At 40.8% G+C, this 16202-nt stretch overlaps 2 protein-coding genes across 2 annotated transcripts in view; one reads left to right on the top strand and one right to left on the bottom strand.

Moving 5' to 3' along the window:
• Positions 1-16202, bottom strand: part of LOC126940470 (peptidyl-prolyl cis-trans isomerase NIMA-interacting 4-like) — a 1058238-nt gene that overhangs the window by 19480 nt on the left and 1022556 nt on the right. The window lies entirely within an intron of this gene.
• NEK5 (NIMA related kinase 5) overlaps positions 1-16202 on the top strand; it is a 100245-nt gene that overhangs the window by 39116 nt on the left and 44927 nt on the right. The window contains exons 14-19 of the mRNA XM_050766272.1: positions 1591-1657; positions 4067-4183; positions 5142-5228; positions 7796-7888; positions 13293-13373; positions 13611-13679. Coding sequence (XP_050622229.1) covers positions 1591-1657; positions 4067-4183; positions 5142-5228; positions 7796-7888; positions 13293-13373; positions 13611-13679 — 514 coding nt within the window. The remainder of the gene's footprint in view (positions 1-1590; positions 1658-4066; positions 4184-5141; positions 5229-7795; positions 7889-13292; positions 13374-13610; positions 13680-16202) is intronic.

The raw sequence follows: 16202 nt of genomic DNA, 5'->3' as shown, positions 1-16202 counted from the left end.
CCGGCTAATTTTTTTTATTTTTAGTAGAGATGGGGTTTCACCATGTTAGCCAGGATGGTCTCGATCTCCTGACCTTGTGATCTGCCTGTCTCGGCCTCCCAAAGTGCTGGGATTATAGGAGTGAGCCACCGTGCCCAGCTGAGGAAGAGGAATTTGTATAGAATTGTGGGGGTGGAAAGGGAGTAGGTAGACAGAGAAATAGAGAATGTCTTTTGGATAGCCCCTGGGTGTCGGAATCATTTTTCTCATGAAGATATTGATATATGTGCCAATTAGGCTTTTGAGACAGATGAGTGCTTACAATTTACCCTCATTTGATTCAGGAACTATCTGTGTGTCAGGCACTTCACAGCCCTAATTTCTTCTAATCCTTGTATCAATTCCTGTGAAATGGCACCATGCCCACTTTACAGCTGAGGAACTAAGACTCAAAGACTTTAGCTTGTCATTTCATCCTGTCTCTAAACCCCTGATTATTAACTTGCCTCTTTGTAAATTGGGGATGCTTATCATGATGTTCCTTCCTAAAGGAGGTGTTTCTGAAATGACAGTTCTGTCTTTGGAGCCTTAGAAGTTACTCATATTCCAAAAAACTTATGATCTGAAATGTGGTTTTTATTAGCAACCAGTAGTTACAGAAATGTTTTACAGGAAATTCTACAAAAAAAAAAAAAAAAAAAAAAAAAAAAAAAAAGATGATACGTAAAATGTGAGTATAAACTTGAAAATTGTTTGACTGGAATTGACTAAAATTGTGCTGGAAAAATACCTTAAACATTTGGAGAGACAGCTAACCCATGATTTCTTTTCTCATTAACCATTTATGTGCAGAGATAAAGGGATGGATGGAGGGACACATTCTGCTCTCAGGGAGCTCAGTATGTGGTGCAGGAAACAGATATGCAGCCATTCTTTTTTTTCTTTTTTTTCGAGACGGAGTCTTGCTCTGTCACTCAGGCTGGAGTGCAGTGACGTGATCTCGGCTCACTGCTACCTCTGCCTCCCAGGTTCAAGCGATTCTCCTGCCTCAGCCTCCCCAGTAGCTGGGATTACAGGCGCCTGCCACCACACCCAGCTAATATTTTTTTAGCAGAGACGGGGTTTCACCATGTTGGTCAGGCTGGTCTCGAACTCCTGACCTCAGGCAATCCACCCATGTCGGCCTCCCAAAGTGCTGGGATTACAGGTGTGAGACACCACATCCAGCTGCCATTGTTAAATCAGGAGAAACAACCTGTACATTAGACACCTACACAAAGCATGAGAATTTCTGGGTGTGGGTCTGTTTTCCTCCCCACAACAATGGAAGGACGATTTCTTGCCCTGAAGAAAAATTACTGGATAAGAATATTTTTCTGTTTAATCCTCTCCTGTATCCCCACTTGTTACTCTTTATCCTTTTTTCCTCTTGATTCCAAAATTTTATTTTCCAATGTAAAGATTCTGTAACTGTGAACTACTTCTTGAACTTGAAACTTCAAGTCACCAGTGAATTGTGAATCTCATTACTAAACTGAAAATCTACTTGTCAAATTGGTGCATAAGATTTGTTAAAGTTTCTACTTAAGCTGAACATTCTTATTTTCTAAGGCCTGCTGAGTACCTTCAGAGAAAATTTGAAGCTCAACAATATAAGCTGAAAGTAGAGAAGCAATTGGTAAGTAAAATACCAAATATGGGAAGCAATTAGGAATTTCCTAATAGTTTTTCTGTTCACAGATTTTCAAGTCAAAGTTCATTCCATCAGAAGGTCAAGACTACTCTCTACTAGTCCCCAGTTTTTTTTTGTTTTTTGTTTTTTTCTGAGACGGAGTCTCGCTCTGTCACCAGGTTGGAGTGCAGTGGCGTGATCTTGGCTCACTGCAACCTCTGCCTCCCAGGTTCAAGCAGTTCTCCTTCCCCAGCCTCCCAAGCAGCTGGGATTACAGGCTCCCACCACCACGCCCGGCTAACTTTTGTATTTTTGGTAGAGACGGGGTTTCACCATGTTGTCCAGGCTGGTCTTGAACTCCTGACCTCAGGTGATCCACCCACCTAGGCCTCCCAAAATGCTGGGATTACAAGTGTGAGCCACTGCACCTGGCCCGAGTCCCCAGTTTTTAATAGCTAAAGAAAATAATAGGAAAGGGTTGAATTAGAGTCTTAGCAGTCTGGCTTCTTTCTTGGCTTTATCTCTTCTGTGGGACCTTGGACAGTTCATTCAACCTATCTGAGCCTTAATTTCCTTTTCTATAAATGACAATTTTTAGAGTAGGTGAGCTTCAAATTACAGTGCTCTAGTGCTTTGGTTCTATTTTGTTAAAGATTCTTCTGCACATTAAAAAAAAGTGACAAGGGGCCGGGCGCGGTGGCTCACGCCTGTAATCCCAGCACTTTGGGAGGCCAAGGCAGGCAGATCACGAGGTCAGGAGTTCGAGACCAGCCTGACCAACATGGTGAAAGCCTATCTCTATTAAAAATACAAAAATTAGCTGGGTGTGGTGGTGCATGCCTGTAATCCCAGCTACTCAGGAGGCTGAGGCAGGAGAATTGCTTGAACCCAGGAGGAGGAGGTTGCAATGAGCCGAGATCGTGCTACTGCACTCCAGCCTGGGCGACAGAGCAAGACTCTGTCTCAAAAAAACAAAAAAACAACAAACAACAACAACAACAGCAACAAAAAAGTGATTAGGCCAGATATGATGACTCATGCCTGTAATCCCAGCACTTTGGGAGGCTGAGGTGGGCAGATCGCTTCAGCCCAGGAGTTCGAGACTAGCCTGGGCAACATAGTGAGATCTTATCTCTACAAAAAGAAAAAAAAAGTTTACCTGGGTGTTGTGGCATGTGCCTGTTGTCCCAGGTACTCAGGGGGCTGAGGCAGGAGGATTGCTTAAGCTCGGGAGGCAAAGGTTACAGTGAGCTAAGATTGTGCCACTGTATTCCAGCCTGGGTGACAGAGTGAGACTGTGTCTTAAAAAAAAAAAAGACTCAGCTTGGTGGCTCACACCTGTAATCCCAGCACTTTGGGAGGCAGGGGTGGGCGGATCACGAGGTCAGGAGATTGAGACCATCCTGGCTAACACGGTGAAACCTCGTCTCTACTGAAAATACAAAAAAATTAGCCGGGCATGGTGGCAGGTGCCTGTCGTCCCAGCTACTTGGGAGGCTTGAGGCAGGAGAATGGCGTGAACCTGGGAGGTGGAGCTTGCAGTGAGCCGAGATCGGGCCACTGCACTCCAGCCTGGGTGACAGAGCGAGACTCCATCTCAAAAAAAAAAAAAAAAAAAAAAAAAAAAAGGTGACTGTTGTACTTTATTTGAAATGAAAGTTAACCTTTACACTTAAATACTGTCAGAATTCTGGGGCTGAGAGAGGCGGGATTTGCACCCTATTTATATCACTCTTGTTTTGAACCGTTGAAAACCTATAGTTCTATTCCCCTACATAATTCATGCTCTGGAGTTGCTAACCCTTTACAAACCTTTGATATCACAGTTATGTTACCAATTCCAAAAATAAATCTACATATCTCAAATGGTAGCATAACATATGGATCATTTAGAATAAATTATATAAATGATTCAATTAATTTTTAAAAATTGTTTACTATGTGCGTGGCACAGTGGCTCACACCTGTAATCCAATCACTTTGGAAGGCTGAGGCAGGAGGATCACTTGAGCTCAGGAATTCAAAACCAGCCTGGCAGCATAGTGAGACCTTATCTCTACCAAAAATTTTAAAATTAGCCAGACGTGGCAGCATGTGCTTGTTGTCGCAGCTACTCAGGCTGACGCAGGACAATTGCATGAGCCCAGGAGTTGGAGGCTGCAGTGAGGCAAGATCATGCCCCTGTACTCCAGCCTGGGTGGCAGAGTGAGACTCTTTCAAACAGAAAAATACATATATATGTTTTAATGTTTTATACTTAAGAAAATTCTACTACTTACTACAAAAAACCCCCAAATACTGAGTTTGCTTAGTGATATAATTCTTATTTATAGGAAAAAGTCAAGGTCAAATCAGAAGATGAAGATGTTTCTGAAATCAAAGTATGCTTTATAAATTATTTCATTCAATAAATAGGGTCTTCGTCCATCTTCTGCCGAGCCAAATTACAACCAGAGACAAGAGCTAAGAAGTAATGGAGAAGAGCCTAGATTCCAGGAGTGGCCATTTAGGAAAAACGAAATGAAGGAACAGGTTAAAAACTTTAATTCTAGGGCTACCCTTGTATTTCTTTGTATTACTGTCTTTTGTACTGTAATAGGAAGTTACTTCTGTTTCCTACAGTGCCCCTGAATATGTCAACACCATGCTGAGTGTTACAGGGGATACAGAGTTAGGTATTTCACCTTTTTCAGATAATGCAATATGGCTAAGTTCATACAGCTTTTCACCTTGTGATTCATAGAGTAACTGTCCCTCATTAACAGATTTGGGATTTGTATTAGTTTCCTGGGCTGCCGTAAGAGAGTTCAACAAACTAGGTGGCTTAACACAATAGAAATGTATTGTCTCATAATTCTGGGAGAGTGGAAATCCAAAATCAAGGTGTCAGCAGTACCAAGTGCCCTGTGAAACCTGTAGGGGAATCCTTCCTTGCCTCTTCCCAGCTTCTGGTGTGTCGCTGGCAGTCTTTGGCATTCCTTTACTTGCAGTCACATCACTCCATTCTCTGCCTGTATCACATGCTGTTCTTCTTCACATGGCCATCTACTTGCAAGGACACCAGTCATATTGAACTAAGGACCCACCAGTATGATCTCACCTTAACTAGTCTCATCTGCAGTGACCCCGTTTTCAAATGAGATCACATTCTTAGGCACTGGGGGTTAGGACTTCAACATATCTCTTTTTGGGGAGGGACAAAGTTCAGTGCGTAAGAGGGTTATATATAAAAGTGGGATTTATAAAGTCAGTGTACGTCATGAACACATTTGGGTTGTATATAAAATTGAGCTTTGTAGCTGAAGCTACTGTCTCACAGGGTGTGAAGTACCAGAGCCAAAACATAAGACAGATTATCATCTTTAGGAGCAACGTATTTTTCTAACCTTATTTTATATTACACACTTTTGAAATTGTAGGCTGCATAAATATTATTTTGGTTATGGTGTTCATAAACATTTAAAGTTTCTGGATTGGGTTTGCTTTCCAGGAATATTGGAAGCAGTTAGAGGAAATACGCCAACAGTACCACAATGACATGAAAGAAATTAGGAAGAAGATGGGGAGAGAACCAGAGGTAAATTCATTCTTCTAGGGGAAACATTGTTCTATCGATTTAGAGCTAACTAAATTGAGCCGGTATTAAAAGTAATGATTTTCTCATAGAAAAGATAAAGTTTTATCATAGAGATAATCATGCAGAATTCTTTTTTAATAGGAAAGCTGTCAGACCTCATTGGAGCTTCAGTTTATTATGGTTTACGAGAGACTCCACAAGATAATAAGGATATCTGAGATTCTCAGGAATGGCTATTATTAAGAGTACTTATTGATTGTTTTTCTTATGAATCACTCAATATGTATTTACTGAGCAGCAACTTTAGACCAGAACTGGATTAGATGCAGAAAGTACAAAATGAGTGTAAGTTCATGCCCAGAAGGAGCAAAACAACAACAACAACAACAACAGCAACACACTAGCATTTTTTCAACTCTCTGCAGGGTAAGGTTCTAAAGGCTATTTAAGGCAAAATCTGAGTGCAGTTGAACTGCTTCTTAAAAATTTCTTAAAGGCGCCACATTGGAAATTCATCCTTCCATCTCCCAAGAAGGTCTCTAGAGTTGGCACAGATCACTGCTTCTTCAGAAGAGCTGCAGATGAAATAGCCAGCCTGTGTTTGGAAACCATGTTGTAAGAAAGATACATGGCTATTGAAACACTAGGAACACACTCAGTGCCCTGGAATGCTCTCTTAGGAGAAGCTTGCAGGCACTGAGATGGCTGTCTCGCATCCCACATGGACTTGGCCACACACTCATTGAGTAGAGCCACCATGCTGCTGAAATTGATCGCTCTCTCTTTCTCTTCTACCGCAGTGCATACAGATAAATTCATATAAGTCAAATGAATGTATGGTGCAATTCAGTTGTTTTTGCCAGGCTGTGAACCAGAGCTTTCACATACTGTATTAGTCTGTTCTCATACTGCTAATAAAGACATACCCGAGACTGAATAATTTATAAAGAAAAAGAGGTTTAATAGACTCACAGTTTCACATGGCTAGGGAGGCCTCACAATCATGGCAGAAGGCAAAGGTGGAGCAAAGTCATGCCTTACATGAAGGCAGGCAAGAGAGTTTGTGCAGGGGAACTCTCATTTACAAAACCATCAGATCTTCTGAGTCTTACTACCATGGAAACAGTATGGGGGAAACTGCCCCCATGATTCAGTTATCTCCACCTGGCCCCACCCTTGACACATGGGGATTATTACAGTTCATGGTGAGATTTGGGTGGGGACACAGCCAAACCATATCACATACATACTTTCTTTTATTTACCCCATACAGAGAAGTTAAGTAGTTCATCCAAAGTCACGTAGCTATTACAAGGCAGACTAAATATTTCAATATCTGACTCTAGGCTGGGCATGGTAGCTCATGACTGTAATCCCAGCAATTTGAAAGGCTGAGGTGGGAGGATCGCTTGAGCCCAGGAATTTGAGACCAGCCTGGGCAACATAGGGAAACCCTAGCTCTAAACATATATATGTGTGTATATATCTGTGTATATACACAGATATATACAAAAAAATTTTAAATTAGCTGAGCATGGTGGTTTGCACCTATAGTCCTAGCTACTTGGGAGGCTAAAGCAGGAGGATTGCTTGAGCTGGGAGCTAAAGGCTGCAGTGAGCCATGATTGTGCCACTGTGCCCCAGCCTAGGATACAGAGCAAGATTCTGTCTCAAAAAAATAAAATAAAGTAAAATAAAACAAAAATCTGACTCTAAAACCCCTACTCACATTCATGCCTGTAATCCTAGCACTTTGGGAGGCCAAGGCAGAAGGATTGCTTGAGCCCGGGAGTTTGAGACCAGCCTGGGCAACATAATGAGACTCCCATCTGTACAAAAAATTAAAAAAATTTGTGGGGCATGGTGGTAAATGCTTCTAGTCCCAGCTACTCAGGAGGCTGAGGTGGGAGGCTGAGGTTGTTCCACTGCACTCCAGTCTGGGCAACAGAGGGAGGCCCTGTCTCAAAAAATAAAAAAATACAATTATAACCACTATTCTTTCTGGCATATGCAATTCTACTTGTAAATGGTTGGAATGATGAGACACATGTATAAAACAATCATAGAGTAAGCCCTGTAGGTGCACAGGAGCCAAGATGAGCAGAATGAGCAGGAAGCGGGTGTTTATGGAAGAAGTGGGTGGGGCCTAAACTGTGTCTGAGAAGAAGAGTGGAATATGGAGAGGCAGAGTTAACGGAGGAGGGTGGGCATTCTGAAAGAGCCATGCGAAGGTTGGGATAGAGGACTGCATGTGCTGGGAGGGGCAGCCTGGAGGTTGTTCTCTCCAGAGCAGAGGCCTGGCTCATGGTGGGCAGCCTGGAGCCATCATCAGCCTTATGTCTGAAGCTGATCTGGGATGGGCAGCCTGAGCCCTGCAAAAATGGATAGCAGACATTTCTACAGAGACTATGGAAGAAGGATTTGGGAAATACTGAGGCTGCGGGGGGGGAAAAGGAGCCATCAAAAGGGTTCTGTCCAGCCATTCCATCATTGATCATGCATCAGCCAAGTAGCCTTCAGAGCTCACTCAGAACCAATCTTGTTGACTGTGTATAATTGTGTTAAAGGAGAACTCAAAAATAAGTCATAAAACCTATTTGGTGAAGAAGAGCAACCTGCCTGTCCATCAAGATGCATCTGAGGGAGAAGCACCTGTGCAGGTAATGATGGCTGTGATTAGACATGTGTGTGCTTGCGGTGTGTGTGCTCTACCCAAGTGGCTCTTACCCTTCTCTGTGCAGCAGAACCATGTAGGGAACTTTTTTTTTTTTTTTTTTTTGAGACAGAGTCTCACTCTGTTGCCAGGCTGGAGTGCAGTGGCATGATCTTGGCTCACTGCAAACTCTGCCTCCTGGGTTCAAGTGATTTCCTGTCTCAGGCTCCCGAGTAGCTGGGACTACAGGCATGCGCCACCATGCCCAGCTAATTTTTGTGTTTTTAGTAGAGACAAGGTTTCACCATGTTGGCCAGGATGGTCTTGATCTCTTGACCTCATGATCCACCAGCCTCAGCCTTCTAAAGTGCTGGGATTACAGGCATGAGCCACCACCTTTTTATCAGAACTTTTTAAAAACTTGGATGCCTCTCTCTGCCCCAGATGGTCTGGGATGGGGCCCAGGCATTCTGTCTGCAGAAGCTTGCTGGATGATTTAGTATGCAGCCAAATTTGAGAACTGCTGCTATTTAGCATAAGAACTTTCCACTCTTTGGAGGGTCTAAGTCAGTGTCTCAGACACATTGGTCAGGAAATCTGACAGTCAACTTCTCTTCCATTTCAACCTTATGTTTTTGGTGGAGGTAAGCGGCTGGGCAGAGTTGAAATAACAAATAAATCTCAAGAGAGTTTTTTCCCTTCTAAGAAAAGATTATACAATTATAATGCAAGATGAATCTGTTGATTTCAACCAATTCTGAGAATTATTCAACATTATATAAATCATAAAATGTTTTACTTTTCAAGGAGTTATATTGATTTTGTGAATAAGAAGCCCAAGCGTGCTTTTATTTTTGCTTAGTAAGAAGATTCTCAATGATTTGGCCCATACTGAGAGTTATTATCTTTTTTTCTTTTATTCTTTTTTTTTTTTAGACGGAGTTTTGCTCTTGTTGCCCAGGCTGGAGTGCAATGGCACGATCTCGGCTCACCGCAACCTCCGCCTCCTGGGTTCAAGCAATTCTCCTGCCTCAGCCTCCCAAGTAGCTGGGATTACAGGCTCCTGCCACCACGCCCAGCTACTTTTTGTATTTTAGTAGAGATAGGGTCTTGCCATGTTGGCCAGGCTAGTCTTGAACTCCTGACCTCGGGTGATCCACCCTCCTCGGCCTCCCAAAGTGCTGGGATTACAGGTGTGAGCCACCTCGCCCGGCCTAATTTTTATTATCTTTATAATTAGAGTAATTCTCTGTGTTTTAAATTATATTTATTGTTAGAGCTTGGTCCAGCGTCAACTAGAAATGGAAAATCCTCAAGGTATTATAAACTTGTCATTCAAAGGTGCCAGTAGAGTCACAGTCAAATTCCATGAAAACATGGCTCAGCTATTACAGACATATTTTTCTCTCACATGTTTTTAACCTGGTTAGAGTAAATCCAGTGCCTTAAAGTTTTTTAAAGTCAGGTAATTAAACATAAACCACTGGAAGAACACAAATAAATGATGGTACCTTCCCTCAAAAAGTTTATATCAGGAATTGGGTGAATAAAATTTTGTATATTTTATGCAAGAGGAGTAACTTTGAAAGAAAGTACACCAAAATGCCAGTGGTGGTAATTGATGGTACCTGGATTGGTATGAGTAGGGGTGATTATTGTCTCTCTATTTTTTAGATTTTTTTATAAGAAGGTTACAGAACTTTTACTACAAATATGTATAATAAAGTGTCCGTTCCTTCGTTCTGTCAGCATTCTAATCAATAGCTTCAAACAAAAAAGCCATCTGAAAGACAGGAATGGTGGCACGAGACTGTAGTTCCAGCTATTGGGAGGCTGAGGAGTTTGAGACCAGCCTGGGTAATATAGCGAGACTCCATCTCTAAAACAAACAAACAAAAGGCATCTGATATTTCCTGAAGGCTGTCCTCCAGAGCAATCCAGCAGCAGATCCCTTTGCAAACTTTCGTAAAGGAAATAATCATCACTAAATTTGTCTAATTTTTGAATTTAGGTTTTAATTATCTTTTTTGAAGGAAATATGCAGCTATATAATAAGACACTTTTAAAAAGTCTCTACTTGTAAAGTTATCTTTCCAAAATACTGATTTGAACACATTATTTCTCTACATGACAATCAATGGTGACTGCCATTTTCCTTAGCATGGCATGCTAGACTTTTGTGAGTTGTTCCTAACAGAATGTTCCAGCATCATCGCTCACATTTCCCCCAAACATACCCAAAGCTCTAAACTTTTCAAATTGCTTTTTAAAGCCCTACTTATTTAAAAAGACATCTTCCTTTTAACCTCCAGGCATTTGTAAAATGTTCATTCCTCTGCGAAATTTCCTTTCCCTCTCTTCTTTTCTTGCAGAACACATTGTATCAGACCTCCTGGCGAAGTTTCTAGCACAGCTTTTTTCTCTTTGTCCCTTAGAATTAATAACCGCCTCACCTCTATGTCCACAGCATTTCCAAATACCTCATATACCAGCCTGTGTCAGTTTGAAGCATTATTAGCTATTTGCCCTGCAACCTTGGGACGAGTGTTTTTCTGCCTTGCAATAGTATGAAGTCTGAAATCAGGACTCTGGCTTATGTATCTTACTTATACTTGTGAAGTTGGTTGTCTGATATGCTTGGATAGTCTGGTTGTCTCAATTGTATAATAAGTGCTCCATTACTTTACTTTTGTTAAAATACAACGATCTCAGATTCCAACCCCAGTCTACACCAGTGGGTGGGACATTCAATCTTAGTCTGCTGTCAAGCTCTCCAGGGTCATGTCATCTGAAAGGCCCTCTTGGCCCTGTGAAGACTGATAACCTTGCAGCCATGGGGTCTGGGATCTTGAGGCAGGAACTCCAGGCTGGTATGCAGTCTCTTGCTCACTTCTCCAATGTACTGCCACAGATTAGGACTTGAGTCCCCCATCTCTTTTTTAAAAAAACAGTTTTATTGAGATATAATTGATCATAATAAACCACACATATTTAATGTATATGCTTTATATGATTGACATACACACCCATTAAACCATCACCACGATCAATATAGTGAGCGTAGCCATCACTTGCAGAAGTTTGTTGCGCCCTTTTGTAAACTCCTCTCTCTCACTCTCCCTGCCTCTCGTCCCATCTCATCCCCATGCAACCACAGATCTGCTTTCTGTCGCTGTAGGTTGGTTTGCATTTTCTAGATTTGTTTGGATTACATAAATGGAGTTGTGCTGACTCCATAAATGGAGACTCCATTACATAAATGGAGTCTTTTTTCTGGCTACTTTCATTCACATAATAATGTTGAGATTTATCCATGTTGCACATATTAATAGTTCATTATTCTTTATTGCCGAGTATATTCTATTGTATGAATATATCAAAATGTATTGATCCATTCACTGTAGATGGATATTTGGATTGTCTCCAGCTTTTGGCTGTTATAAATAAAGCTGCTAGGAACATTCATATACAAATCTTTTTTTTTTTTTTTTGAGACAAGCTTCACGCTTGTTGCCCAGGCTGGAGTGCAATGGTGCGATCTCAGTTCACCGCAACCTCCGCCTCCTGGGTTCAAGTGATTCTTCTGACTCAACCTCCCAAGTAGCTGAGACTACAGGCATGCGCCACCACGCCCGGCTAATTTTGTATTTTTCGTAGAGACGGGGTTTCACCATGTTGGTCAGGCTGGTCTCAAACTCCCGACCTGAGGTAATCCACCCACCTGAGCCTCCCAAAGTGCTGGGATTACAGGTGTGAGCCACCGTGCCTGGCTATCATGTACAAATCTTTATGTGGTCATATGCCTCTTTTCTTTCTTTTGGGTAAATACATTGAACTGGGATGGATGGATCATATAGTAGGTGTATATTTAACTTTCAAAGAACTACCAAATGGTGTTCCCGAATGGTCGCACTGTGTTATACTCCCCTTGACATTGTATGAGTGTTTCAGTTCTCTTTATGCAGCTCTCTCCTCTTTGGGTCTTTGCCTTTCAGACTGTAGCACCTTAATACCCCCAAGCCTTGTCTTATCAACTCAGGGAGTCGGCCACACTCATCTTCGGTTCCCCATCCCTGCACCTCTTCAGTTCCCCATCCCTGCACCATGGCCTGCAAACACTCTCAAGACAGGAGGCTGAGGCAGTTGCAGGGCTTGTCTCATTGGTTTTCTGTTTCTCAGGGATTACTGTCTTTCATTGCTGGATGTCTAATGTATTAAAAACCATTTATCAAGTATATATTTGGTCTGGCTCTTTGGTTGTTTCAGGTGAGGAATTAAATCTGGTTTCTGATACTCTGTCTTCTTGGCTGAAAGCATACGATTTCAGTGCCCTCTGCTGGGGAGGGGTGGAGGGCACTCAAGTTCCATTTGGACATTGAGTTAGAGAGGTTGTGAGAGTTTACATACCTGCTCTGGAGCCTTTACCCCACTGTTCCCTCTGCATGGAAAATGCTCTCCCTAGACCTGCATATGCCAAGGTCCAATATCATTCCAGGGCTTAAATCAATTGTCAGGTAAACTTTGCCTGTGTTACTCTCACTCCCTACTCGTTTTCCGTCCTGTTATCCTATTTTGTTCCCTTGATAGCACTAACACTTTCTGAAATTATGTCGTTTATTAACTCATTTATTACCTAGCCTACTGCAGTAAAATGTAAGCTCCATGTCAGCAGGGACCTTTCTGGTCATGTCCACTGTGCTGACCCATTTTGAGGGTGTCTGGCCCCTAGGGAGTGCTCAGTGTGAATTTGTGAAGTGAATATTAAGATGAAGATGATGCTAAGTAGGTAGTTGGATATGTGAGTCTGGAGCTCAGAGGAGAGGAAAAGTGAAGCCTGAAGATACCCATTTAAGAGTCACTGCTTAACGGTGGTGTTTAAATCCATAGGAATGAGTGAAACCCCTTGTGTTAGGGAAGAGAAGAGCAGACGGCCCAAGATAGGACGCTAAGAAACCTCCGAATATGGAGTTCACATCTCAATTGTGCCTTTGAAATTCTTGTTATGCAGTTTTAGTTTTCTTCTCTTCCTCCTTGAAATTGCCTGCCAATTTTCAGAGCCCTCTCCTTCCTTTCTACCATCATGAGTTGCGCACTTTGCTTATTTTTCGGATTAAGATCATAAGCCTCTTAAAGGAAAGATCCTGTAGTCAAAATTACATTCTTGAATTGAATTGGGTTGGACTGGAGTGGACTAGAGTGATAAGTATTGTCACATTATAGAATTTCACCCACTGAAGTGCCAGTGTTAAATGTAGAATGGATACTGTGCCCAAGTTTTTAGTGAATTATTATTAACTTTCCATTATAAAAGCTTGTTTTTGTTCTTAAATCAATCATCAGATTTAACCCGGAAATCAACTCATGTAAACATACATGAGCTGATAAAATTGTATTTTTCTCTGAATTTTCAGGACATTGAAAGAGACTTGAAACAAAGGAGGCTTCAGAACACAAAGGAAAGTAAAAATCCAGAACAGAAATATAAACCTAAGGTAAGAAATACTTTTGTCTTTGGGTTTCATATTAAATAACTGGCTGGGGAACCACCTTGTGATCTGGGTTGCCTACATGATTTTCCCCCAACTATTTTATAGAATTGCTCTATTTTGTGATGTGAGACTAATGGTTTTAAGAATCTATAATGTCAAACAAAATTGACCTAGGGAGTTGTAATTTTAAGGCTTTTATTGAATTGCTAAACTGATTTTTTTTTTTTTGCTTTCTCCTAGAAGGGGGTAAAGTTTGAAATTAATTTAGACAAATGTATTTCTGATGAAAACATCCTCCAAGAGGAAGAGGTATGCCATTAAATCTAAATTTCCATTAGTAGGTATGAGAAAATGCATATATCTTACTTAATATCATGAAATTATTTCACAGGCTGTAGAGATAATTTTTTTCAACTTTTATCTTAGATTCAGGTGGTACATGTGTACATTTGTTACCTGGATATATTGTGTGATGTTGAGGTTTGAGATATGAATGATCCTGTTACCCAGGTACTGAGCATGATACCCAGTAGTTAGTTTTTCAAGCCTTGCTTCCCTCCTTTCTTACCCCCACTGTAGTAGCTCCCAGTATCTATTGTTGCCATCTTTATGTCCATGAGTACTCAATGTTTAGCTCCCACCTATAAGTGAGAACATGCAGAATTTGGTTTTCTATCCCTATGTAATTTGCTTAGGACAGTGGCCTCTATCTGCATCCATGTTGCTGCAAAGGGCATGATTTCATTCTTTTTTATGGCTGCATAGTATTCCATGGTGTATATGTACCACATTTTCTTTATCCCGACCACCACTGATGGGCACCTAGGTTTATTCCATGACTTTGTTATTGTGAATAGTGCTGGGATGAACATGTGAGTATATGTGTCTTTTTGGTAGAATGATTTGTTTTCTTTTGGATATGTACCCAGTAATGGGATTGCTGGGTTGAACAGTTCTGTTTTAAGTTCTTTGAGAAATATCCAAACTGCTTCCTACAGTGGTTGAACTAATTTACGTTACATTTCCACCAACACTACATAAACATTCCCTTTTCTCTGCAGCCTCGCCAATATTTGTTTTTTGACTTTTTAGTAATAGCCATTCTGACTCATGTGAGATGGTATTTCATTGTGGTTTTGATTTGTATTTCTTTGATAATTAGGGATGATGAGTATTCTTTTATATAGTTGTTGGCTGCTTGTATGTCTTCTTTTGAGAAGTGTCTGTTTCTGTCTTTTGTCCACTTTAAAATTTGGGTTGTTTTTTCTTGTTCAGTTAAGTTCCTTATAAAGTCTAGATATTAAACCTTTGTTGGATGCATAGTTTGCAAATATTTTCTCCCATTCTGTAGGTTGCCTGTTCACTCTGATGATAGTTTCTTTTGCTGTGCAGAAACTCTTTAGTTTAATTAGGTCCCACTTGTCAATTTTGTTTTTGTTGCAGTTGCTTTTGAGGACTTAATCACACACAAATTCTTTCCAAAGGCCCATGTTCAGAATGGTGTTTCCTAGGTTTTCTTCTAGGATTCTTATAGTTTGAGGTCTTATATTTAAATCGTTAAGTCATCTTGAGTTAATTTTTGTATACAGTGAAAGGTGGGGTCCAGTTTCTTTGTTCTGCATATAGCTAACCAGCTATCCCAGCACCTTTTATTGAATAGGAAGTCCTTTCCCCATTGTTTATTTTTGTTGATTTTGTCAAAGAGTAGATGGCTGTAGATGGGTGGCTTTATTTCTGGGTTCTCTATTCTGTTCCTTGGTTTATGTGTTTGTTTTTGAACCTGTACCATACTGTTTTGATTACTGTAGTCTTATGGTGCAGCTTGAAGTTGGGTAATGTGATGACTCTGGCTTTGTTCTTTTTGCTTAGAATTACTTTGGCTATTTGGGCCCTTTTATATTTACATATGAATTTTAGAATAGTTTTTTTTTCCTTCCAATCCTGTGAAAAGTGACATTGGTAGTTTGACAGGAGTAGTGTTGAATCTATAGATTACTTTGGGCAGTATGGCCATTTTAATGATATTGATATTGTAGAATGTTTTTCCATTTGTGTCATCTAGAATTTCTTTCTGTGTTGTGTAGTTCTTCTTGTAGAGATCTTTCACCTCCTTGGTTAGATGTACTCCTAGGTATTTTATTTTATTTTTTGGTGGCTATTGTAAATGGGATTACATTCTTGATTTGGTGCTGTGCTTGAATGTTATTGGTGTATAGGAATGCTATTGATTATTATACTTTGATATTGTATCCTGAAACTTTGTTGAAGTTGTTCATCAGTTCCTGCAACTTTTGGGTGGAGTCTTCAGGGTTTTCAAGGTATAGTATCATATCCGTGAAGAGATGGTTTGGCTTCTTCTTTTCTTATTTGGATATTTAGAATTTTAAAAAATATTTCTAGAAAAATGTTTGGTGCTCAAGGCCGGGGCATAGCGTCTCATGGCTGTAATCCCAGCACTTTGGGTGGCCGAGATGGATCACGAGGTCAGCTAACATGGTGAAACCCTGTCTCTACTAAAAATACAAAAAATTAGCTGGGTGTGGTGTCTCCTGCCTGTAGTCTCAGCTACTTAGGAGGCTGAGGCAGGAGAATCACTTGAATCCAGGAGGCGGAGGTTGCAGTGAGCTGAGATCGCCTGCACTCCAGCCTGGGCGACAGAGTAAGACTCCGTCTCAAAAAAAAAAAAAGAAAGAAAGAAAAATGTTTGGTGTTCAAATGAGTCTTCCAAATACTTTTTATTCTCCCATTTTACTTTATTGGGGTATTTCTTTAGATAAATTGTTACATTTTAATGTACTTTTCTTTAAAGGAGCTATTTTACTCGTAATATTA

The sequence above is a fragment of the Macaca thibetana genome, chromosome 17 (assembly GCF_024542745.1).
Source record: "Macaca thibetana thibetana isolate TM-01 chromosome 17, ASM2454274v1, whole genome shotgun sequence".
Taxonomy (NCBI): Eukaryota; Metazoa; Chordata; class Mammalia; order Primates; family Cercopithecidae; genus Macaca; species Macaca thibetana.
Note: the sequence above shows the minus strand (reverse complement) of the source record. Positions and strands in the feature narration are given on the sequence as shown.